General features: G+C 40.8%; 1 protein-coding gene across 5 annotated transcripts in view; it reads right to left on the bottom strand.

The window, feature by feature from the left end:
• Positions 1-20,137, bottom strand: part of ABHD18 (abhydrolase domain containing 18) — a 50,604-nt gene that overhangs the window by 16,437 nt on the left and 14,030 nt on the right. For 4 of the 5 annotated variants that reach the window (XM_039540151.1, XM_039540152.1, XM_039540153.1 and 1 more), the window contains 7 exons: positions 10,832-10,916; positions 9,464-9,564; positions 7,979-8,057; positions 7,801-7,885; positions 6,226-6,253; positions 5,119-5,257; positions 1,990-2,079 (listed from right to left, as the gene is read on the bottom strand). In XM_039540151.1, the coding sequence (XP_039396085.1) occupies positions 1,990-2,079; positions 5,119-5,257; positions 6,226-6,253; positions 7,801-7,885; positions 7,979-8,057; positions 9,464-9,564; positions 10,832-10,916 (607 nt within the window). Of the gene's footprint in view, positions 1-1,989; positions 2,080-5,118; positions 5,258-5,727; positions 5,817-6,225; positions 6,254-7,800; positions 7,886-7,978; positions 8,058-9,463; positions 9,565-10,831; positions 10,917-20,137 lie in introns of those variants that run through there. The other variant, XM_039540155.1, reaches the window with a different exon arrangement.

Here is a 20,137-nt window from a genome sequence, read left to right as displayed (position 1 = left end):
AATTGTATACTCAGTGCCAAGGCAGGCTGGGGCAACAATAGGGATGTGCGTTCCATCTATTGCACCACCACAGTTAGGGAAGCCCATTTCTGCAAAGCCATCCAAAATGTCACGCACATTACCAAGAGTCACAGTCTTGTGCAGTAGGATGCGATGAATGGCCTTGCACACTTGAGTTACCACGGCACCAATGGTTGATCTCCCCACTCCAAATTGGTTCGCAACCGACCGGTAGCTGTCTGGAGTCGCTAGCTTCCACAATGTTATTGCCACATGCTTCTCTACAGTGATTGCAACTCTCAGTCTGGTGTCCTTGCGACGCAGGTCTGGGGAAAGTTCAGCACCCTGTTCCATGAAGGTGGCTCTCTGCATCCGGAAGTTTTGAAGCCACTGGTCATCATCCCAGACAATCATAATGATACGATCCCACCACTCCGAGCTAGTTTCCCTAGCCCAAAAACACCGTTCCACAGTGCACAGCTCCTCAGTTAATGCCAAAAGCAATAGAATGTTACTTATTTCATCAGTTTCAGGAAGCTCATCAGACATGTCTGACTGCAGCTCTCTTTGCAAGTTTAAGAACAGCTACACTGCCAAGCACGATGTGCAAGTGACAGCTATCAGAGCAGTGGACAGCAGTGCAGAATCAATTCCTGCTTGTAGATGTGGTGAGGGGAGAGCAGTCAGACAACAAGGGGTTTTTAAAAATGCCGCGAAAGAAACAAGGAAGGAAGAAATGGGGCTGCTGGGACAGGAAACAGTGCTTCACTCACCCCACCCTTTCCCACAAGACCTATCGAGACAGCTGCACTGTGGGATAGCTGCCCTACAGTGCTGCTCTCATCAGTGATGGAAGTGCTGCTTGTGTAAACATTCTCTGACGCCTGAGGAACTGAGTGAGTACACAAACCAGCGCTTTACTTTTACCGGTTCCCTATCACTGGTAAAACTTACAGTGCAAAAACTCTACAAGTGTAGATATACCCTAAGTTCTGATTCATAGCCATGGACAGCAAGAATGAACTGAGGAACAGTTCAGGCCGTAACACTTTTTATATCCTTAGGTGGAAGATACAAGGAGATTCAGGGTGCAAGCATGGCCCCAAAGGACACTGATGCACAAAGAATCCAAACTTGAGTGTAGGGGGTATAGGTGCACCAGTGGAATATATCTGGACAAGTACTCCAGGAAGACTGTTCCATATATGGTTTTGAGGAGAAGGTACTTGGCAAATATTAAAATATTAGTCTAGGGACAATTGGCAGCATACAAGAAAGTATAAATCAAAAGTTAATTAAAGAGACAAAGGGAATTAATAAGGAGAGATGTTTAGACAGACAGAGTTTAACGAGTGAGAAAGATTATAAGATTAGAAAGTAAAGTTAATGGAGTGCTGTGAAAGTGAGGAACTTTTAAATTTATGTGGAAGAAGGGAAAAACTGTTGTGATTCAAGAAGGGGTGGTGAAGACATGTTCTCAATGGTGGTCACAGTTTGAGAACCTGTTTTAAGACACCAAGTAAGAATTTCCCTTACCAGTCAGAAACCTAGAGTAACCAGGAAGAGTAATAATTAAAAAACCACAACCCTTTCCCAGTGAAATTTCAGGGTTCTCATCAAAAGCAGCAAGTTTGTTAAGTCATATTCTACTGTGTTGCATATTACTAGGATATACAAATATTGGGCATAAACATATTAGTTTTAAATATACTATATTTTCTGTAAATTTACACATTTTAAAAACTCTAAATAGTTTAAAACCATTATTTCTTGCATGAGACAAAAGGCAGCTTCTATAATTAGGCTCTATCCAGAAGCATCATTATAGGGGAGATTTTGAAGGCTCAGAGGACAGCTGGGCATCCAACTCCCATTTGTACCTTTGAAAAAAATATCTCCTTTAATGTTAGTTTGCCCAACTCAAACCTTTGAGATTTCACATCTGTTCATATTCTAGAATATTAACAAAACTAAAAATAATTTAGTTACCGTGGTAAAGACACCAGAAGCTGTGGACCAGGAAAGACAAGGAACCAATGGCAATGGTTTAGGCCAGTTTGTCACTGCTAGTGAAGCCATCTGTTAAATAAAAAAATAATTTGAAATCAGATGATCTACTGCATATTTTAATAAGACATTTCAACAAAATTTCTCTTCAGTCATTTTTAGAATTCTCATCTTTAAAGTATTTCTTCACACAGTAACAGCTTGTCTTGTGTAGTATCAATGCTAAGAATCTTTGCAGTTGTATACTTCTCCACAAAATACAGAAAGACTGAGGAAGTCTATTCTTTCCAGTAGTCTCTTTGATACGTTAGCTTTGTTTTATTCAGAGAATCATAGAATATCAGGGGTGGAAGGGACCTCAGGAGGTCATCTAGTCCAACTCCCTGCTCAAAGCAGGACCAATCCCCAGACAGATTTTTGCCACACATCCCTACATGTCCCCCTCAAGGATTGAACTCACAACCCTGGGTTTAGCAGGCCAAGAAATTGGTTCACAGCCCAAGTAGCAGTATTTCTGCTTTAGGTACAAGAGTTTTCTTTTAATAGAACACTCATTCTGATGCAAAATGAATCAGGATTCTTCCATGAGAACTTCATTTATCATCTCAACATGTCCCTCTCCTCAAGGCCTCTCAACAACCTTCTAAACATATTTCAAAACAAACAATTTGAAGGTGAGTCACAAATAGGACTATCAAAAATTCTGCAGCTTTTGAAGTACATTTAGGGAATCTGCATGCCACAAACAGTAATGTTGGAAAATCATAGTGCTAATGAAGCCTTTCCGTATTAGGCCTGAGTAAACCAAAGTTATGCTATGCTTGCCCAAACCGTGTTGGAAAGCTTACAGAACTCATTAGACTGAAGGCCGTGTATCTACCTAAGTCAGCTATTTCGCTTATCAGTTTTGTTTGGCTCCCCAAGTATATGTTGGCTCCCCAAGTGTATGCAGCTGCGTTCACATGTATGCATCCAAAGTATCTAGTACAAAGGGTCAACGGATGTATCTTGTGTCCCCTTCAGAATGACAAATGTATCCTCAACAGATGTATCTTGTAGCCCCCACAAAATGATATATGTATCCTGCGTATCCAATTATCCCCTAATAGATGCATGTACAGGTTCTACAGGTCAACCAAATGACGTAGACAAACGTAGGCTAAGTTGTTTGTTACTGATTATAAAAAGGCCCGTTCGGGTTTGTGGGGTGTGTCTCTCTCGGGCATTAGCCGGGACGAGAGCACCCGCTCAGCTGATCGATCAATAAAGCTAATGGTACTTGTCTTCCTGGTCTTCCGTGCCTCCTTGGTGTAATTAGGTAAGCTCCGGGGAGAAACGGGCCCTTTTGGCTAACAGTAAGATTAAGAAGCGAACTGAGCATGTAAATGAACTTCTATTTTCATCTCCCTTAGAGTCCAGATAATTCCCTCTCACCTCAGAATTATCAGAGTGCACAATGTGGTAAGTTCTATTCATCACTAAATGCTGGAGCATAAATGCAGCACACAGGAGGATCAGAAAAATGCTTCCCCCACACCAGTTGCATGGTTTTGCAAAGCTGTGGTTTAATTTAATCCTCTTGGGCATATTGCCAAACCATGAGGATATCAGAAAAAAGTACTTATCCACCCCACACATGTTTAATACGGAGAACTATTACGTGCATCTTCATTAATAAAAGAAGCCACATAGTAAAGTGGTCACGGCCATAGTCTGGGAGTCCAGAGAGTATGGATTCTGTCCCTGTCCTCGGTTTCCCCAACCTTTAAAATAGAGATAACGATGCTTACCTTCCTTTTTGAAGTGCTTTCTAAGGATGACGAACACTACATAAGAACTTATTGCACCGTGATGGTGCCTGGGAGCCTTCCACATGACCCAGGGCCCCACTGTATCAGGTGCTATACAGACACAGAATAAAAATATGGTCCCTACCCCAAAGAGTTTACAATCTCAGAGAGACAAGGTAGGTGAGGTAATATCTTTTACTGCATCAGCTTCTATTGGTGAGAGAGTCGAGCTTACACAGCTCTTCTTCAGGTCTGGAAAAACTTAGGCCTGGACTACACTACACAATTAGATCAATGCAAGCTGCCTTGCATAAACCTAGCTAGGGAAGTGTTCTCATGTAAATTTGGCTCCCACCGATGTAAGTGCCTTTCTATGCTGATTTAGTAACATCTCCCTGAGTGGCATACAGTCACAGTCAATGTGATTAGGTCAAGGCAATGTCAGTTTAGACATTCCATTGCTTACACAGACTGTTACTGGCCTCTAGGAGCTATCCCACAATGCCCCACATTGACAATACAATCAATACAAATGCTCCTGATGAGGACATGCACCGCAAACACCAGGAGACAAGTGCACACACACGCAAGTGATTTAATAACTGTGGTGGCTTTATGCTGACCTAAGTTAGAGCAATATAATTTTGTAGTGTAGACATGGTCTTACACAAAGTGTCACAGCTAAACACAAGATGGAACAGATTGTTTAGCATAAGTAGTTAACACATTTCAAAGGACCATTCAAGGTGAAGTGGCCCATTAACGTCCCTCCAGTCATAGGGAGGAAAGGGGAGAGGGAGAAAGCAGCTGGGGAATTGTTAGTGGGTTATAGATTGTTGTAATAAGCTATAAATCCAGTAATTGTATTCAGTCAATTATTTTTAGTGTCTAGCAGAATTACAAATTTAAGTTCCCAGGCTCATTCTTTTGAAAGGTTTGTACAGGTTTCTTTTGAGGATGAGGACTGTTCACCCACAGGATCTGAGCCCTACTGTCTGTCAAAATTTAAATAGCTATATTAACAGATTAAGCGGCATGACAATAAAAGTTAGAGAATTACACTGCTACAAGCTAAACATTCATCTGTAAGAATTTTATGGTATATATACAGTGAGAATACATCTGCATATCCTCAATAATGGCATGTCATACCTAAATATCAAGTTATATTGCTCGTTATTCTAAACTTGTTCATTTTAAAATAATCAGCTTATGAACACTGTAAACTGTTAGGTTTCCCTAGTTATTAATGTACATATATAATGCCAAGAAATAAAAAAAAAGATAAAACAATTTTTTAACAGTAAATATAAAGGCTTACATGTCCTCCCATGGATATTCCAGTCATCCCTAGAGGTCCATAGCCCTCTCTCTCTAGCCAGTGCAAAAGAGCTGCTGATTCTAAAACAAGAGCTCCTCCCATCACAAACAGGTCCGAGACATTTTTTAAACTTGATCTTCTTTTCTCACCAGAAAAGAAAAAAGAAATATTTTATTTTCCAATATCAGATGTGCACAGTCTTCATTTAATCAGTCTACTTTTAAATAGAGCCTGGTCATACCCCCAGTGAAGCCAATGGCTGAATTTCTATTGAATTCAATAAGAGAAGGAGTGAGTCCAAAGTCTTCATTATCTTTCTACATTCAAGGCCCACAGGATGTGTGTTTGTTTCTTTTTCTTATAATTGTTTGTGATCCGGGCTGAAATGAAGACTAGAAATAAGCACCTTCTAAATTACTAGTGTAGAATTACGGAACACCATATCTTCAAATAACTGAGGTGCTGCAAGCACTGGAAACTCATGAGCAGTAATCTTCTGTGCTATGAAGTAACAACGGTCCTTTTTATTTTAATTCAAACAAAACTAAGTGATACAGTGCAAGGTATACAAGATGTCGTTGGCAGAGACAACTTCTTTTCCTTATTTACCTGTTTTACATCACTGAAAAATTGCACACAACATGTGAAGAGCAATCAGTAAGTCAGCTTTGGGAGCAATCATCAGTGCCACTGTAAGACTGAAATTATAAAGTGGGAAGTTTGTCACTGCACTGAGAAATCCGTGTAGTGTCTCCTACAATGCATTAAACAAATTTAAAGAAAAAGAAGAAAAATTGAAAGCTATTCAGTTTGAACTCTCACAGTGACCAAAAATCTAGTTTTTTTTGCATATTGGGGCTCAACGGTGCAATTACTCCATGTGCTGAACACTTTTAAGTGAATGGAGTATGGCTTACAGAACAACTACAGCACTGTGCTTGGACAAAACAGTTTATTGTAAATATTATCATGTTTTCGGTATCACGTCTCTAAGTTACAGAAGGCTATAACCCTCTTGTGCCAAAATATCACTATACTTGGGATACATTTTGAGGCAGGATGACAGAGTATTAGAACTGTACTTTGAGAAGTAATCTTAATACTTACATTTGGTCCTTAGGTTTTCTGCAGCCATGTAAAGACTCAAGTTAAAGAAAACAAACAAATTAAATATATTCATTTTCTAGGCATCACTACGTAACTTTTTATTTTAACTCTTACATTTTAAATTTGAGACTAAAATTAAAAATCACTTATGTCAGCAGTACAATGATTAATTCAATTCTGTTAATTAAATTATTAACAAATTACATTGTTTTATTGGTACAAAATAAAATCAAGTGTAAATTGTGATGAAGTCATTCATAATTTAGGACAGTGTGCTAATGAAATAAGTAGTAAAGGGAAAAAAAGGAAGTGTGATAGTCTGATTCTTCTGAGTGAAGCCTGGTGTAGGCATTTGGGGCAGTTACCCAACACTGGAAAGGAGGATGGATTCAGGCTGGTAGCTTTTGTCAACAGATAGAAAAAAAAGCCTAAAATGTTAGAGATAAGGCAGGTGAACATTATCAAAGGGATTTGTAGTACCAATAGTTTGTATTCAACAAGTGAAGGCATGAGAAGCAAAAAATTTTTGGGGGGAGGGGGAGGACATTTTGTAAAAATAAATAAATACACCCCCCCCATCCACCCCCCAAAAAAGGACATATTTGGCTTTCATTTGGCCGTGGCTAGGAGAAGTTTGTCAAGTACTTTGATGACCAGGTTACAGACAGATCAATATCAAACTAGTACCCCAGTAACCAAGGAGAGTGGTTTGGAAGGTTTTTTTTTGTTTTTTAAACTCCAGAAGAGCAACACCTTATGCTATAGCCAGTCTAACACATCATCTGCATTGTATTCCATGGTTATGCACTTAGAGATACCACTCTGGTTGATGTAATAAGATTACAGTAAGAAGTCACGTCTCTATGACCAACAGCCATATCCCTGCTTTCAACTCATCTATGCCAGTGGCTCTCAACCTTTCCAGACTACTATGCCCTGCGTACCCCAAGTTTCACCTTACTTAAACTACTTGCTTACAAAAATCAGACATCAAAATACAAAAACGTGTCACAGCACACTATTGAAAAATTGCATACTTTCTCATTTTTACCATACAATTATAAAACAAAGCAATTGGAAGATAAATATTGTACTTGCATTTCAGTGTATAGTATATAGCGCAGTATAGACTAGTCATTGTCCGTATGAAATTTTAATTTGTACTGATTTCACTTGTGCTTTTTATGTAGCCTGTTGTAAAACTAGGCAAATATCTAGATAAGTTGATGTTTCCCGGGAAGATCTCTGTATACCGCTGGCTGAAAACCACTCATCTATGCAACCTGTACCATTTGGATAAAATAATCAACAAAGAGTCCTGCGGCACCTTATAGACTAACAAATGTATTAGAGCATAAGCTTTCATGGGTGAATACCCACTTTGTCAGATGCATGAAGTATTCACCCACGAAAGCTTATGTGCCAATACATTTGTCACTCTTTGTTGCTTTTTACAGATCCAGACTAACATGGCTACCCCTCTGATACTTAGAATAACATTTATTTTATCATCTTCCTCCCCTTGGTTAGCACTTTGAGACACGTTAAAGCATTTTGTTTTCAACAAAAGGATATAGTAAGGGTTTTCTAACAATAGAGAAGCCATGCAAGCCTCTTTGATCATTGGACGGGCCATTAGTGTGCGTCTTCTCCAGTAATACTAAAAAGAGGAAATATTTAATCAAGAATACAGTTAAAAGATTACCGTTAAACTTAAAAGTATTAATGAGAAATTGAAGTTTTATATACTTACATGATCTCCAGTACCCGCTAGATGAATGCACACAGGTTTGTATTTGCTGTTCCATCTCTTGGGTATTATGAATTGAAACCTATCAAAAGCACACTATTTAATATACAAGATAACACAGCAAGATATTCACCCTCAAGCAAGTTAAACCACTAAACTACACCCCGAAAAAACAGTTTGGTCACATGCTCAGGCAAACTGCCATTAGTCTAGCAATATAATTTTTTCATGAATGAAATTAAGAACACATCCAAAAGTTTTCACCTTCAGAAGGTCACAAGTGCCAAGAAGAAAGGGAGTTATGAACTGAAAGGTCATGGTTTAAATGAGATTACTACTTCATTATTGTATTCTAAACTTTACTGAATAGAGACATGGGAACTGAGATTAGGAAAGTGTGGCTAGATCCCCTAAACAGCACACACTTTTCTCCTTAAGTGGGGGGGAGCGGGAGACAAACTGAAAAAGGAACAGTAAAGTTGAAAAAAAAATACAGCTAACAAGTATTTCTATATAAATATAAAAAAAGTTTTCCCTTCTTCCCTTCTCTCCCCCCCGCCCACTTAACTTGAGTGTGTAAGTGCAACAAGACTTCCTCAAGGGTACTAGTACTTTGTTTGGCTTCTCAAATAGAAAACATAGGCCAAATTCAATGTATGAGCTACACTGAAGTTAATATGTGCATATATATATGGTTGAATTCTGATAAGTGGAATAAGTTAGTAAATATGGAGTGTTTCTTAGGAAAATACAGAATTGAGAAACTATTTTCTTGGATAAACTGCTGGCCTTTACAAAAATTCATATTTGCAAGGGAATTGCATTTCTCCATCTTGGACATGCGATGTGAGTTGTATATCTCACAAACAAAACAAGTATTTTTAAAAAAGGAAGAAATGAACCTCAAAACATTACTTGATGTTGTGGCAGACTGACAAAGACTAGTAAATCCAAGTCCAGGCTGTTCGTTAGTACTTTTGCTTGTATATGAATTATTTCCCCGCCTTTACGAAGGAGGTAGGTTAAGAACAGATGATAGTCATATGAGAATTCTCCGGCTTTCCTGCCTCAAAGCTAGTTATCAAAATACAGTTATAGATGTTCCATTAATTAAAACTTTAGTAAGTGAACATGTAAAACTTTTCTAATGGGATTACATTTCCATTTTCAGAATTAAACCACCTCTTTCACATAACACGTCATGTTTTGCTAGGGCCACCTCCAATTTAGAATAAACTCATCTAGAAAATAAACCATTCATCCAAGGATGGAACCATCAAATGAACTACCTGTGTTTTCATTCTAACTTCAAACATCTAAATATTTTTCAACAGAGATCACAGTCTGAACTATTTTTAAACAAAACTGAGTATTCTGATTGTAGTTGTAAATAAAGAATGTAGTATAAGTAATTTTTATAATATAGATTTCTTTGATTTCTCTACAGAGCTAGTTTCAGAACCAAAACTGTTACTTCCTTTCCCTTACCTTGCTATGATGGATTCAGTAGGCAGAATATTGGGAATGTAGTGAATCAAAGGGGAAATGAAGTGCCCATCAAGTATTTTACAGTCTGATTGCTCCTCAACCTATGGAGAGAACTGAAAGTTAAAAGTGTGTATGATCAGCATACACTATATGCACTGAAGGCTGAACATTAATATATGGGTTCCTAGGCTGGCATCAAATTTGAGCACAAAAATCCACAAGCAGTTTTGAAAGTATAATTTCAATCATCACATTACATGAGCATTAAAAAAGTCTACCACGAGCCTACTCACTTAAATAAAAGTCAGCTCACTTATAACAAAATTCAGTTTTTAATGCAATTAAAGTTTAAACAGGGGTTAGGGTTTTTTTTTTTTTTGTTTGTTTAAAATTTGTTTGGTTAAACTTTTAAACAATTCTTTTAAGATAGGACATACCCGTGGTTTTCTCCCATGCCACCCCAAAGGATGGGAAAACTTCACAACTAAATCTGTACAGCTATTGCTCTACCCTTTTAAATCCCTTCTTACAACTCACCGCTGCAATGATGTAAAAACCTGTCTGCTGCTGATGAACAGACAGATGAATAATTGTAACAACTTCTCACCTTCCCATTCTTTTCTTACTTACTAAGTCCTGACATTCCCCTCATACTACTTCTACTCTCAATGAAAAATACCAAAATATCTGGTTTACAGAACCATGCCAGTCACCATTTTCATTTGCTTGTATGTTACTTCTCCCTCCAAGCCCTTTGTTTATACCTTGGATTTTATAATCTCAGGGACAGGATTGTCCCTTACATGTGTCTGTGCCACACCCAGCACAATGGGTCCTTAAATCCTCACTGGAGCTTTTGGGCACTACCATAATAATACTGACTGGCTACATATCTAGTTACATGCAAAGTACGCTTTCTTCTTTTTCCCCGTGGAATCCTATAATCTCCGACCGCCTCTACAAACTCCCCTATATATTTACTCCTTTCTTGAATATTTCAGTGCTCTTTTCACCAAAGGACAGCTAGGTGTATCCCTCTGGAATCTTTCAATGCAACTCCTCAGTCAGGCAGAGGAACTACTAGCGAGAGAAGCAAACTACATACTCCCCCTGCAAATGCTTACCACGTTCCTTCTGCCACTCTGTTGGCCCAAGATCATGCCTTGAATTCTGATCCCAAATCAGTAACACATGCTGTACTGACATTAGGTTGAGCCAAAATATCAATAAAACCTACAATTCACATTGCACCAAACCTAATTTCTTTCCTCTCCAGTACAGAGAGCTTACTAAAGACTTCATTTCACTTCACTCATACATAATATGCGAACATAATTTTAGTTAGTTACATTTTTTGCTATTGAATACCTTGTCAATAAACACTGGATAATCTCTTGAAACCAGCTTCTGGCATTTTTCCCGGTTTCCAATAATCTTTCTGAATTCAAATATTCTGTTAAAAAGCAAGATACAGAAGAGAGTCAAGCCTTTTTTAATGGAATATTTCTTTACATTAAAATCAGAAGTCATGCTTTTATCTGAATTAGTACATCTTTCCTGTATGAAAGAGGCTAAACTAAAGGAGAGACAAAGACCAGGAAGTTATTTAATTTGAAATCAACTTCTCATTTCTGGGTAAACCAGCCTAGTGAGAGCTGTATCAGTTTGGCTTTTGCAGGAAAGGAATGGCTAGAATTGTTTTACTACACGGCTTGGTTTTGCCAAGTTTTTAAAATCTGTTATAACTTTTTTGTATGAAGACTTAACTTCCAATTTCAGCCTAGGTCAGATTAAGGCATAAATATTATAGGCCCAGGCCTAGGATACTAGTTCCTGGAGTCGTGTGATTACACCAGACTCTCACGATTCATTTTAAGAAAAATTAAGTTTAGTCCTCATTGTTGGGAAGGAATACTTGAAAGTGTAGCCTAATTGATGCAGTGACAGCTACCTGAATCTGCAGATTACTTGAAATAATGGATTTGAGAGGGGTTAACTGCAAGACCTATGGCTCTAGAGGACCCTGTACAATATTTCCTCAGAAGAAAAGTGAAACGGTGGGTTCGCCCACCACAGCAAATTAGCCCAGGACCCAGGGTGTAACACTGGATGTGTCTGCACAGCAACTAGACACCAGCAGCTGGCCAGTGCTAGCCAACACAGGTTCACGGGCTGCAAGGCTGTTTCATTGCTATGTCGACTTCCAGGCTCAGGCTCTGGGACTCTGCAGGGTGGGAGAGTCCCAGAGCTTGGGCTCCAGCCCCAAACTGGAAGTCTACACAGCAATGAAACAGCCCTGTAGCCTGAGCCTGAGCCAGCTGGCACGGGCTAGCCACAGATTTTTCTACAGAGTGAAGGAGAGGGGACCGCTGCTGCCAAGTAAGACCGGGGACAAATATATAGGGGCCTATGCTGCCGCCTTTGTCTTGCTTGGAGAGGAGGCAGGCCAGCTTATTGCTGCTACTTGGTACGGGGACAGGGCCATAGCACAAGGCAAGGGTGAGGGGGCAGAGTCTTAATTCAATCCCAAATATGGTAAAAATGGCACTTATGTGGTCCCCTATAGGGAAGCCAACTACAGAACATCGTTAAAGTGACATCTCCAGCATGGAATAAAGCTTAGTAAAGTAAGTTAACATTAGCTAAGCCTACTACATAGGGACTAGATCTTGCACTGGCAGGGGGAAAGTGGGCTAACATTTTTTCCAGCAATAGCTTTGCTAGGACATAACATAAGAATAAGAGCTGGCAATAAATCACCTGGCATGCAAAATATCAGTGTCTCTAAAAGGGAACACTGGTGAGTGGCTAGCTCTCAACGTCTTTGTATTTTCTGTTTTTCCTGTACCTTTACTCAGGAAGAAAATGCCAGTAGATGTCAGGGTCAGAACTACAGTCAAATTATAAATACATTTGCACCTGTGATATATATCAAGCAACACATACTTCCCTAGTTTTACAATACGTTATTACACACATGGAATAAGCTTACTTCCACCCCCACCCCCACCCCCCCAGTATATCCTGCAATCTAACCAATTTCTACTCCACAACACAGTATTTTTAACTAGTTGATATGTTTAGGTTTTCATTTTTTTAAATCCCTATTATACAGAAATGTGAATTATAACAAATGCTATAGTTAGTTATAAAATAGCTTCCATTTTAACCCATTATTTCAGATACATGTAACTAGACAGCTTTCTGGAAAATATTCAAGTGCCTTTGTCTGACTCTACTGATTTCCTGGGAGCATTAGTGGTTGAGAGATAATTCCCCCAAATGTTACAATATCTCTGGTGCAGCTCATCCAGATTACCCTTGGGAATTTTATTTTGAACATATTTAGGAAATGCCATTCTCTTTTTCTATATAAATGCTCGTAACTATCTGAAGAAGTGACCCTGTTACAGAGTCACAAAGAAAATAAACTCATCTTCAGCAAATGCTTCCCTTTCCCATTCATCCAAATTAAATTTAGTTTGATCCTCAGAAGGATGACCTTTTCCAATAATAGAATGTTACATGTAACAAACCGCTCTGAAGTTTTCCCCTATTCCATTTTCAATGGAGAGAGACAGGGTTGAATGGAAGTTATGAAGTCAGTTGGTATTGGGCCAAAATTCTCAAGTGACTTGCCATACAACAGATCAACAGCCAAAATTAGCATTAACCATGAAACCCTGTCCCAGGGACTTCATAGGATGAGAATGGGGATTCCTACCACTAGTTTAAGAACTAGCAGCACAAATTATGAGCACTTTATACAACAAAGAACTAAAGGAGTATGGTTGAGGTTGGAAAATTCCCAGCTTACCTTTAAATTACATGCAGATGAGATTGTTTGTTAGCTACCAATATTAATTCATGCAGAATATACCACGGCAAATTCAGTCATTTAGTCAAATGGAGTTTTACAAGGGTTAATCTGGCCCATAATCTTTAAACTGTGAATGCCTTTTCACTATATGAAAAAAGTCAGTCAATATAACTCTGCCTTAATGCCCACAAAAAGGTCAAAAATGGACAATTAGTCCCCAGAAAGTATAGTTTTAAAGTTTCAACCTCTGGTTTCCTTACCTGTTATAAAAATACCATAAATTATTAACATTGGGGAGGAAAAAAAAAATCTAGTTGAATTTACTTTTAACTATTTATTCTGTCTGTTCTTTGAGTTTCTCTGAACCTGTACAGACTAGTAAAGTTTCTGCTTTTCATATATTAGTACAATGCTACATAAGAATGTTTAAGTCCAAACAAAATACTGTTTTCTCTGAATATATTTTTAATTAAAGATCACGCTTTAAAGTTTGTTTTGTTTGGTTTTTTACTTTAAAAGTAGTAACTATTTACTTACTCTACAGTAACTTAATTCTTCTAGATGTAGTCTCCACATGTATTCCACTTCTGGCAAGAATGGGCCCAAATACATTAAGTAAGAATCTTTTTGATATCAGTGTCCTCTAGGGCTGTGCCTGGTGGTGGCAGAGGACATAAAGGATGGGGTGGCTGCAACCACTCTCCAGTTCCTTTGCTAGCACCAAACCCAAATTGGCAGGGACTCTGCCATAGTAGGGAAGAAGAGTGGGTTGTGGAATACATGTGGATAGAGTTATTGTGTGGTAACCAACCATTGGTTTTTTGAGAGACTGTTACCATGCATTCCTCTTCTGGTTGCTCACAAGAAATAATTCATGCCCTTGTGGCAGGTGCTTGGAGTCTACTGAAATGGTGACTACATGACAATTCAGCCAAGCAGGCATTTAATGTGGAGCCCTCCACCATGGAATAGTGCTGGGGGAAGCTGTGAAATGAACTCCAGGCAGATGCTTTTCAAATCTCTGGGATTTGGACACCTCACAGGAAAGACGCAGAGTCAGCCTGAGCTCTGGTGGAACAGCTCCTACTCTGCCCGGATGGGTCACCACATAGGATGTCTTAATACAGTCTGAGTGGAGACAGGTTGGCCCTTTGTGCCTAACATTTGCTGACAGGATAATCTAGGAGCGTTCCTAAAAAGATTTTTCTGTCCAGACAGTAAGAAAGAAACCTATGTCCAAGATGCGGTGCAGTTTAGCTTTTCCCCAGATCACATGAAGCTTGGGAAAGAAGATAAGCAGGTGGATCATCTGGTTAAGAGGAAAGTCAGAAACCACTTTGGGTAAAAACTTCAGGTGAGGTCTTAGAGTCACTTTTTCTAACGGATTATTCTATAAGATGATCCTGCCATAAGAGCCTGAATCTCTCCTGTTCTTCTGGCTGAAGGCAGTCTTCACAGGAGTGGTACAAGGAACAGGTTGCCAAGGGAAGTCCTCTCAAACCTGTTAAAAAACTGTTGATGTCCCAGGAGGGACATGATGAAAAGCCATAAGAATGGCCACACTGGGTCAAACCAATGGTCTATCTAGCCCAGTATCCTGTCTAACGTGCTTCAAAGTGATCCATTCAGTTGTCCAGTCCCAGCATCTGGCCGTCAGAGGCATAGGGACACAGAGTATGGGGTTGCATCCTGACCATTTTAGCTAATAACCATTGATGGACCTATTCACCGTGAACTTATCTAATTCTTTTTTGAACCCACATACCCCTTTTACAACATCCCCTGGCAACAAGTTCCACAGGTTGACTGTGTGTTGTGTGAAGAAGTACTTCCTTGTGTTTTAAACCTGCCACCTTTTAATTTGATTAGCTGATCCCTAGTTTGTATGTTGTGCGAATGGGAAAATAACACTTCCTTATTCATTTTTTCCACACCATTCATGATTTTATAGACTTATCATATCCCCATTACTTGTCTCTCTTCCAAGCTGAATAGTGCCAGTCATGAATGAGAGGCTTAAGAAATCTAGCCTCTATCAGACAACGTGGCCTTCTACTGGAGGATGATGAGCAAAGCGAGCTGCTAAGTGCACTCTTAGGGAGCTGATAGAAAGACCCAAATGCTTTAAGGTGAGGAGGTAGTTCCAGAATGGCAGCTAAACGTGCTCCCAAAGGAGTAAAATGACTCTCCAACACTCAGATAGAGAACCTCTTCCATTTAGCAGCATAGGTCAGCCCAGTGGAGCACTTTCTGCTGCAAGTCAGGATGTTTTGAATTGCTATAGAGAGGGACCAGTCATTAGAATCATAGGACTGGAAGGGACCTTGAGAGATCTAGTCCAGTCCCCTGCACTTATGGAAGGACCAAGTATTATCTAGACCATCGCTGACAGGTGTTTGTCTAACCTGTTCTTAAAAATCTCCAATGATCCAGATTCTACAACCTTTCTCAGCAATTTATTTCAGTGCTTAATCACCCCGACAGTTAGGAAGTTTTTCCTAATGTCCAGTCTAAACCACGCTTACTTCAGTTAAGCCCACTGCTTCTTATCCTATCTTCAGAGGTTAAGGAGAACAATTTTTCTCCCTCCTCCTTGTAGCAACCTTTTCTGTATTTAAAAAGGTATGTCCCCTCTCACTATTCTCTTCTCCAGACCAAACCCAATTTTTTTCAAATCTTACCACATAGGTCATGTTTTCTAGACCTTTAATCCTTTTTGTTGCTCTTTTCTGGACTTTCTCCAATTTGTCCACATCTTTCCTGAAATGTGGCACCCAGAACTGGACAGAAGGGGTTAAAAGCCAGGCCTTGGGGAGGGCTAGGGCTGAGAGCCAATCAGAGAAGGCTAGGAGGCAGCCAATCAGGGCCAGGCTGGGCTCTATAAAAGAGATGCAGGGCCAGAAGGCTGCCAGTCTCTCTCCAGAGGGCTGCCAGCCTTGGAGAGGGAAAGACTGGCTGCCTGCAAGCAGAAGGGGGTGTGATGTTGCAGTCTATATGGTTTTATAAAAATATGCTAATGAGTGAATATAATGTAACTGGAATATGCTTCATGCAAAAGGTCTCTTGTAAGGTATCATTTAATGACAAAGCTTACACTCAGCAGATTGTGATTATCCTATTTGTGGAAATGTACCACTCTTGTATCTGAAACAAGAAATATGAAATATAACTCTGAGGGCCTATTGTAATTATGCAAGTGTGGGCCTTTAATGGTGGTTTGGAATCTTGATGACTCACATTAACCAGGACAATTATCTGCAGATGGGTGTGTTTTACCTGTAAGTCTTCCTGTATACGTGTGTGCTGGCCAGTGGGCAATGAAGTCTTACAGTGACGTGATTATGTCACCTGAACTGGAATCCATCTTTAACCTGGTATCTTTCCATTGAGAAGGAGGGGTGGTAACCCAGAGAGGGACCATGGATTCCCACCTTATGCAAAATATATATAAAGGGGTGGAACAGAACAAAGGGGAGGAGCCATCATGAAGAATCCCCTAGCTACCACCGGAGCTGGAACAAGAACTGTACCAGGGGAAAGAATTGTGCCCAGGCCTGGAAGGTGTCCAGTCTGAGGAAAAAACTTACTGAAGCATCTCTGAGGGTGAGATTATCTGTACTCAGTTTGATTAGACATAGATTTGCACGTTTTATTTTATTTTGCTTTGCTTGATAACTTACTTTGTTCTGTCTGTTACTACTTGGAACCACTTAAATCCTACTTTTTGTATTTAATAAAATCACTTTTTACTTATTAACTAACTCAGAGTACGTATTAATACCTGGGGGAGCAAACAACTGTGCATCTCTATCAGTGTTATAGAGGGCGAACAATTTATGAGTTTACCCTATATAAGCTTTATACAGGGTAAAACAGATTTACTTGTGTTTAGACCCCATTGGGAATTGGGCATCTGAGTGTTAAAGACAGGAACACTTCTGTTAGCTGCTTTCAGGTAAATCTGCAGCTTTGGGAAAAGTAATTCAGACCCTGGGTCTTTGTTGGAGCAGACGGGAGTGTCTAGCTCAGCAACACATGGTGCTGCGGCCCTGAGCTGGCAGGGAAGGCAAGGGTAGAAGTAGTCTTGGCACATCAAGTGGCAGCTCCCGGGGGTTTCTGTGATCCAACCCGTCACAGGGGGTACCTTGGATAGAGCAGTGCTGGGAAGAGCAGGAAGAGCTCCAGCCTGGTGAACTCCCCTGCTAAGGCTTAGATTCCAAGACCTGAGGAGGTATTGGGGCTGTGAGGAAGCTGCCAAGGAAGGAAGAGGCAGCCGGTCCAACCCCCTTGCTGATGATGAGTGACCACTTCAGACTGCAGCGTGCCCCTGAGGGACAGGCTAGATGAAGACTGACAGTGGGTCACTGAGGTGAGGTGGGATTAAGGGATTGGGGTTTCCCAGGAAGGAGAGGACCCCTGAGTCTGGGGGCACTGCTGTGGGGTGGTATCCCAGAGAAGGGGCGCCACGGGCCGGGGGGGATGCGGGGCCTACACTGACGCTAGCGATAAGACAAGTAGCGACAGCAGGAGAGACACTGGCCAGCAGAAGGCGCTCCAGAGCTGGAAGAGCTCATTCCTGAGGTAACCAGCAGGAGGCCCCGCGGCGGTGAATGCATGCCACGCTACAGTGCAACTGATTGTTCCTTCCTAAGTGGAGTACTTTGCATTTGTCCTTATTGAATTTCATCCTGTTTACTTCAGATCAATTCTCCAGTTTGTCCAGATTATTTTGAATTTTAATCCTATGCTCCAAAACACTTGAAACTCCTTCCACCTTGGTAAAAGCAGCAAAGAATCCTGTGGCACCTTATAGACTAACAGACGTTTTGCAGCATGAGCTTTCGTGGGTGAATACCCACTTCTTCGGATGCAAGTGCATCCGAAGAAGTGGTATTCTGCAACTCATGCTGCAAAACGTCTGTTAGTCTATAAGGTGCCACAGGATTCTTTGCTGCTTTTACAGAACCAGACTAACACGGCTACCCCTCTGATACTTCCACCTTGGTGGTATCCACAAGCTTTATAAATGTACTCTCTATGCCATTATCTAAACCACTGATGAAGATATTGAACAGAACTGGACCCAGAACTGATTCCTGTGGGACTCCACTCGATACCCCTTACAGCTTGACCGTGAACCACAGACTCTCTGGGAATGGTTTTCCAACCTGCTATGCACCCACCTTATAGTAGCTCCATCTAGGGTGTATTTCCCTAGTTTGTTTATGAGAAGGTCATGCAAGACAGTATCAAAAGCCTTACCAAAAAAAGTGAAGATATACCTCAACTACTGTTTTCTCCCACATCCACAAGGCTTGCTACTCTCTCAAGAGATGTTAGCCAGCCAGCATCCAGGCTGAGAGAGAGGGATGTTGGATCCAAGTGCAGGACTTGTCCCGGATTGTGCATTCATGTCTGGGTGTGTTGGGAGCATGATCAGGGACCATGACGACAGGTGCATGCAGTCTGAGTACCAAAACTGTACAGCATGCATCCTGTATGATCTTCCTGAGAACTCAGCATCTGGGGAGTCAGCAGAGGTAGGAGGCAAGCATACAAGAGCCCTGGTGGCCATGGGCTCAGTAGGGTGTCCAGGGAGCCAGTACAGGCTCCTCCTCTGGAGCAGAACCTGCAGCACCCCTTGACCTGTTCACATCCAACCAGAACCAATTTTGGGAATCACCACCTCTGAAAGATGTCTTGCTGAATGCACTCTTGGGCAATTATTGAACAGTTGCTCAGAGTATTGTCCACCCGGTGAGATGATCCACCAGGAGGTTTCATAGCCTGGGAAGGTGGAGGACCACTGCCAAAAGGTGGATTGTCTCTTGGCACAGGGGCAACAAGCCAATACCTTCTTGCTTGTTGCTTTAGGACATGTCTATAAACACCTGTACTATGGCATCTCGAAACACCAGGAGAAAGACTTATGTATGCTAGTCAAATGGTTCTCAACTTCAGGGTGTTTAGATGAAGGCTCACTTCCTGAGCGGGGCCAGAGGTACTGGGTCTGGAGCTGGCCCAGCTGAGTTCCCCAATGTACATGTGTCTGTACATGCTGGGGACCCGTGAGGAGACAAGGGATCTGTTACAGACATGTAAAGTGTTCTTTGACCAACTTAACAAGGAAAGGGTTTCCTGGGGGGATTGTGACCAACATGTCTTAGATACCTGCTGAGTAAGTATAGTGATCTCAACCACCCTTGCATAGAGTACAGGTGGCAAATGTGTCATGTAGGCGCAGGAGGCCATGTGGCCATAAGTCTTAGGCATGTTCTGACTAATGTTAAGGGTGTGAATGAAGCTGTTGACAAGGATTAGAATGGTGAGAAACCTGTCCTCTGGCAGACAGGACTCCGTATTGCCCCTATGAATTTTATGCTCTAACAAGATGTGAGAGTGGACTTCATTCCATTGACTGAGGTCTGATGCAGCAAAGAGATTCAGAACTACTCAAATAGAGTCGTTCAGGTGTTGAGGTGACCAGCTCAGATCAGCCAGTCATTGAGGTAAGGATAGACTCAAATGTCTTTCCTTCTCAGATGTGAAGCCATGACCTCCACACATTTGCGGAAGACCCTCAAGATCAGAGAGAGAGGCCACAAGGAAGCACTCTGCATTAGTAGTAATACTTTCCCACAAGCAACCTGAAATATTTCTTTGTGGTTGGGTGAATTGCAATATGAGAGTATGTGTCTTGTAAGTAGAGTTGCAAACCGATCTTGAGGATCCTATGTGAGGATTATGGACATCAGCATCACCATCCTGAACTTGAGCCCATAGATGAATTTGTTGAGTCAGTTTCAGGACGGGGCGCCATTCCCCTTTCTGCTTGTGATCAAAGTAATTCCAAG

The sequence above is a fragment of the Mauremys reevesii genome, linkage group 5 (assembly GCF_016161935.1).
Source record: "Mauremys reevesii isolate NIE-2019 linkage group 5, ASM1616193v1, whole genome shotgun sequence".
In the NCBI taxonomy this organism is placed as follows: Eukaryota; Metazoa; Chordata; order Testudines; family Geoemydidae; genus Mauremys; species Mauremys reevesii.
The sequence above is the reverse complement of the archived record's forward strand: the minus strand, read 5'-3'. Positions and strand labels throughout refer to the sequence as shown.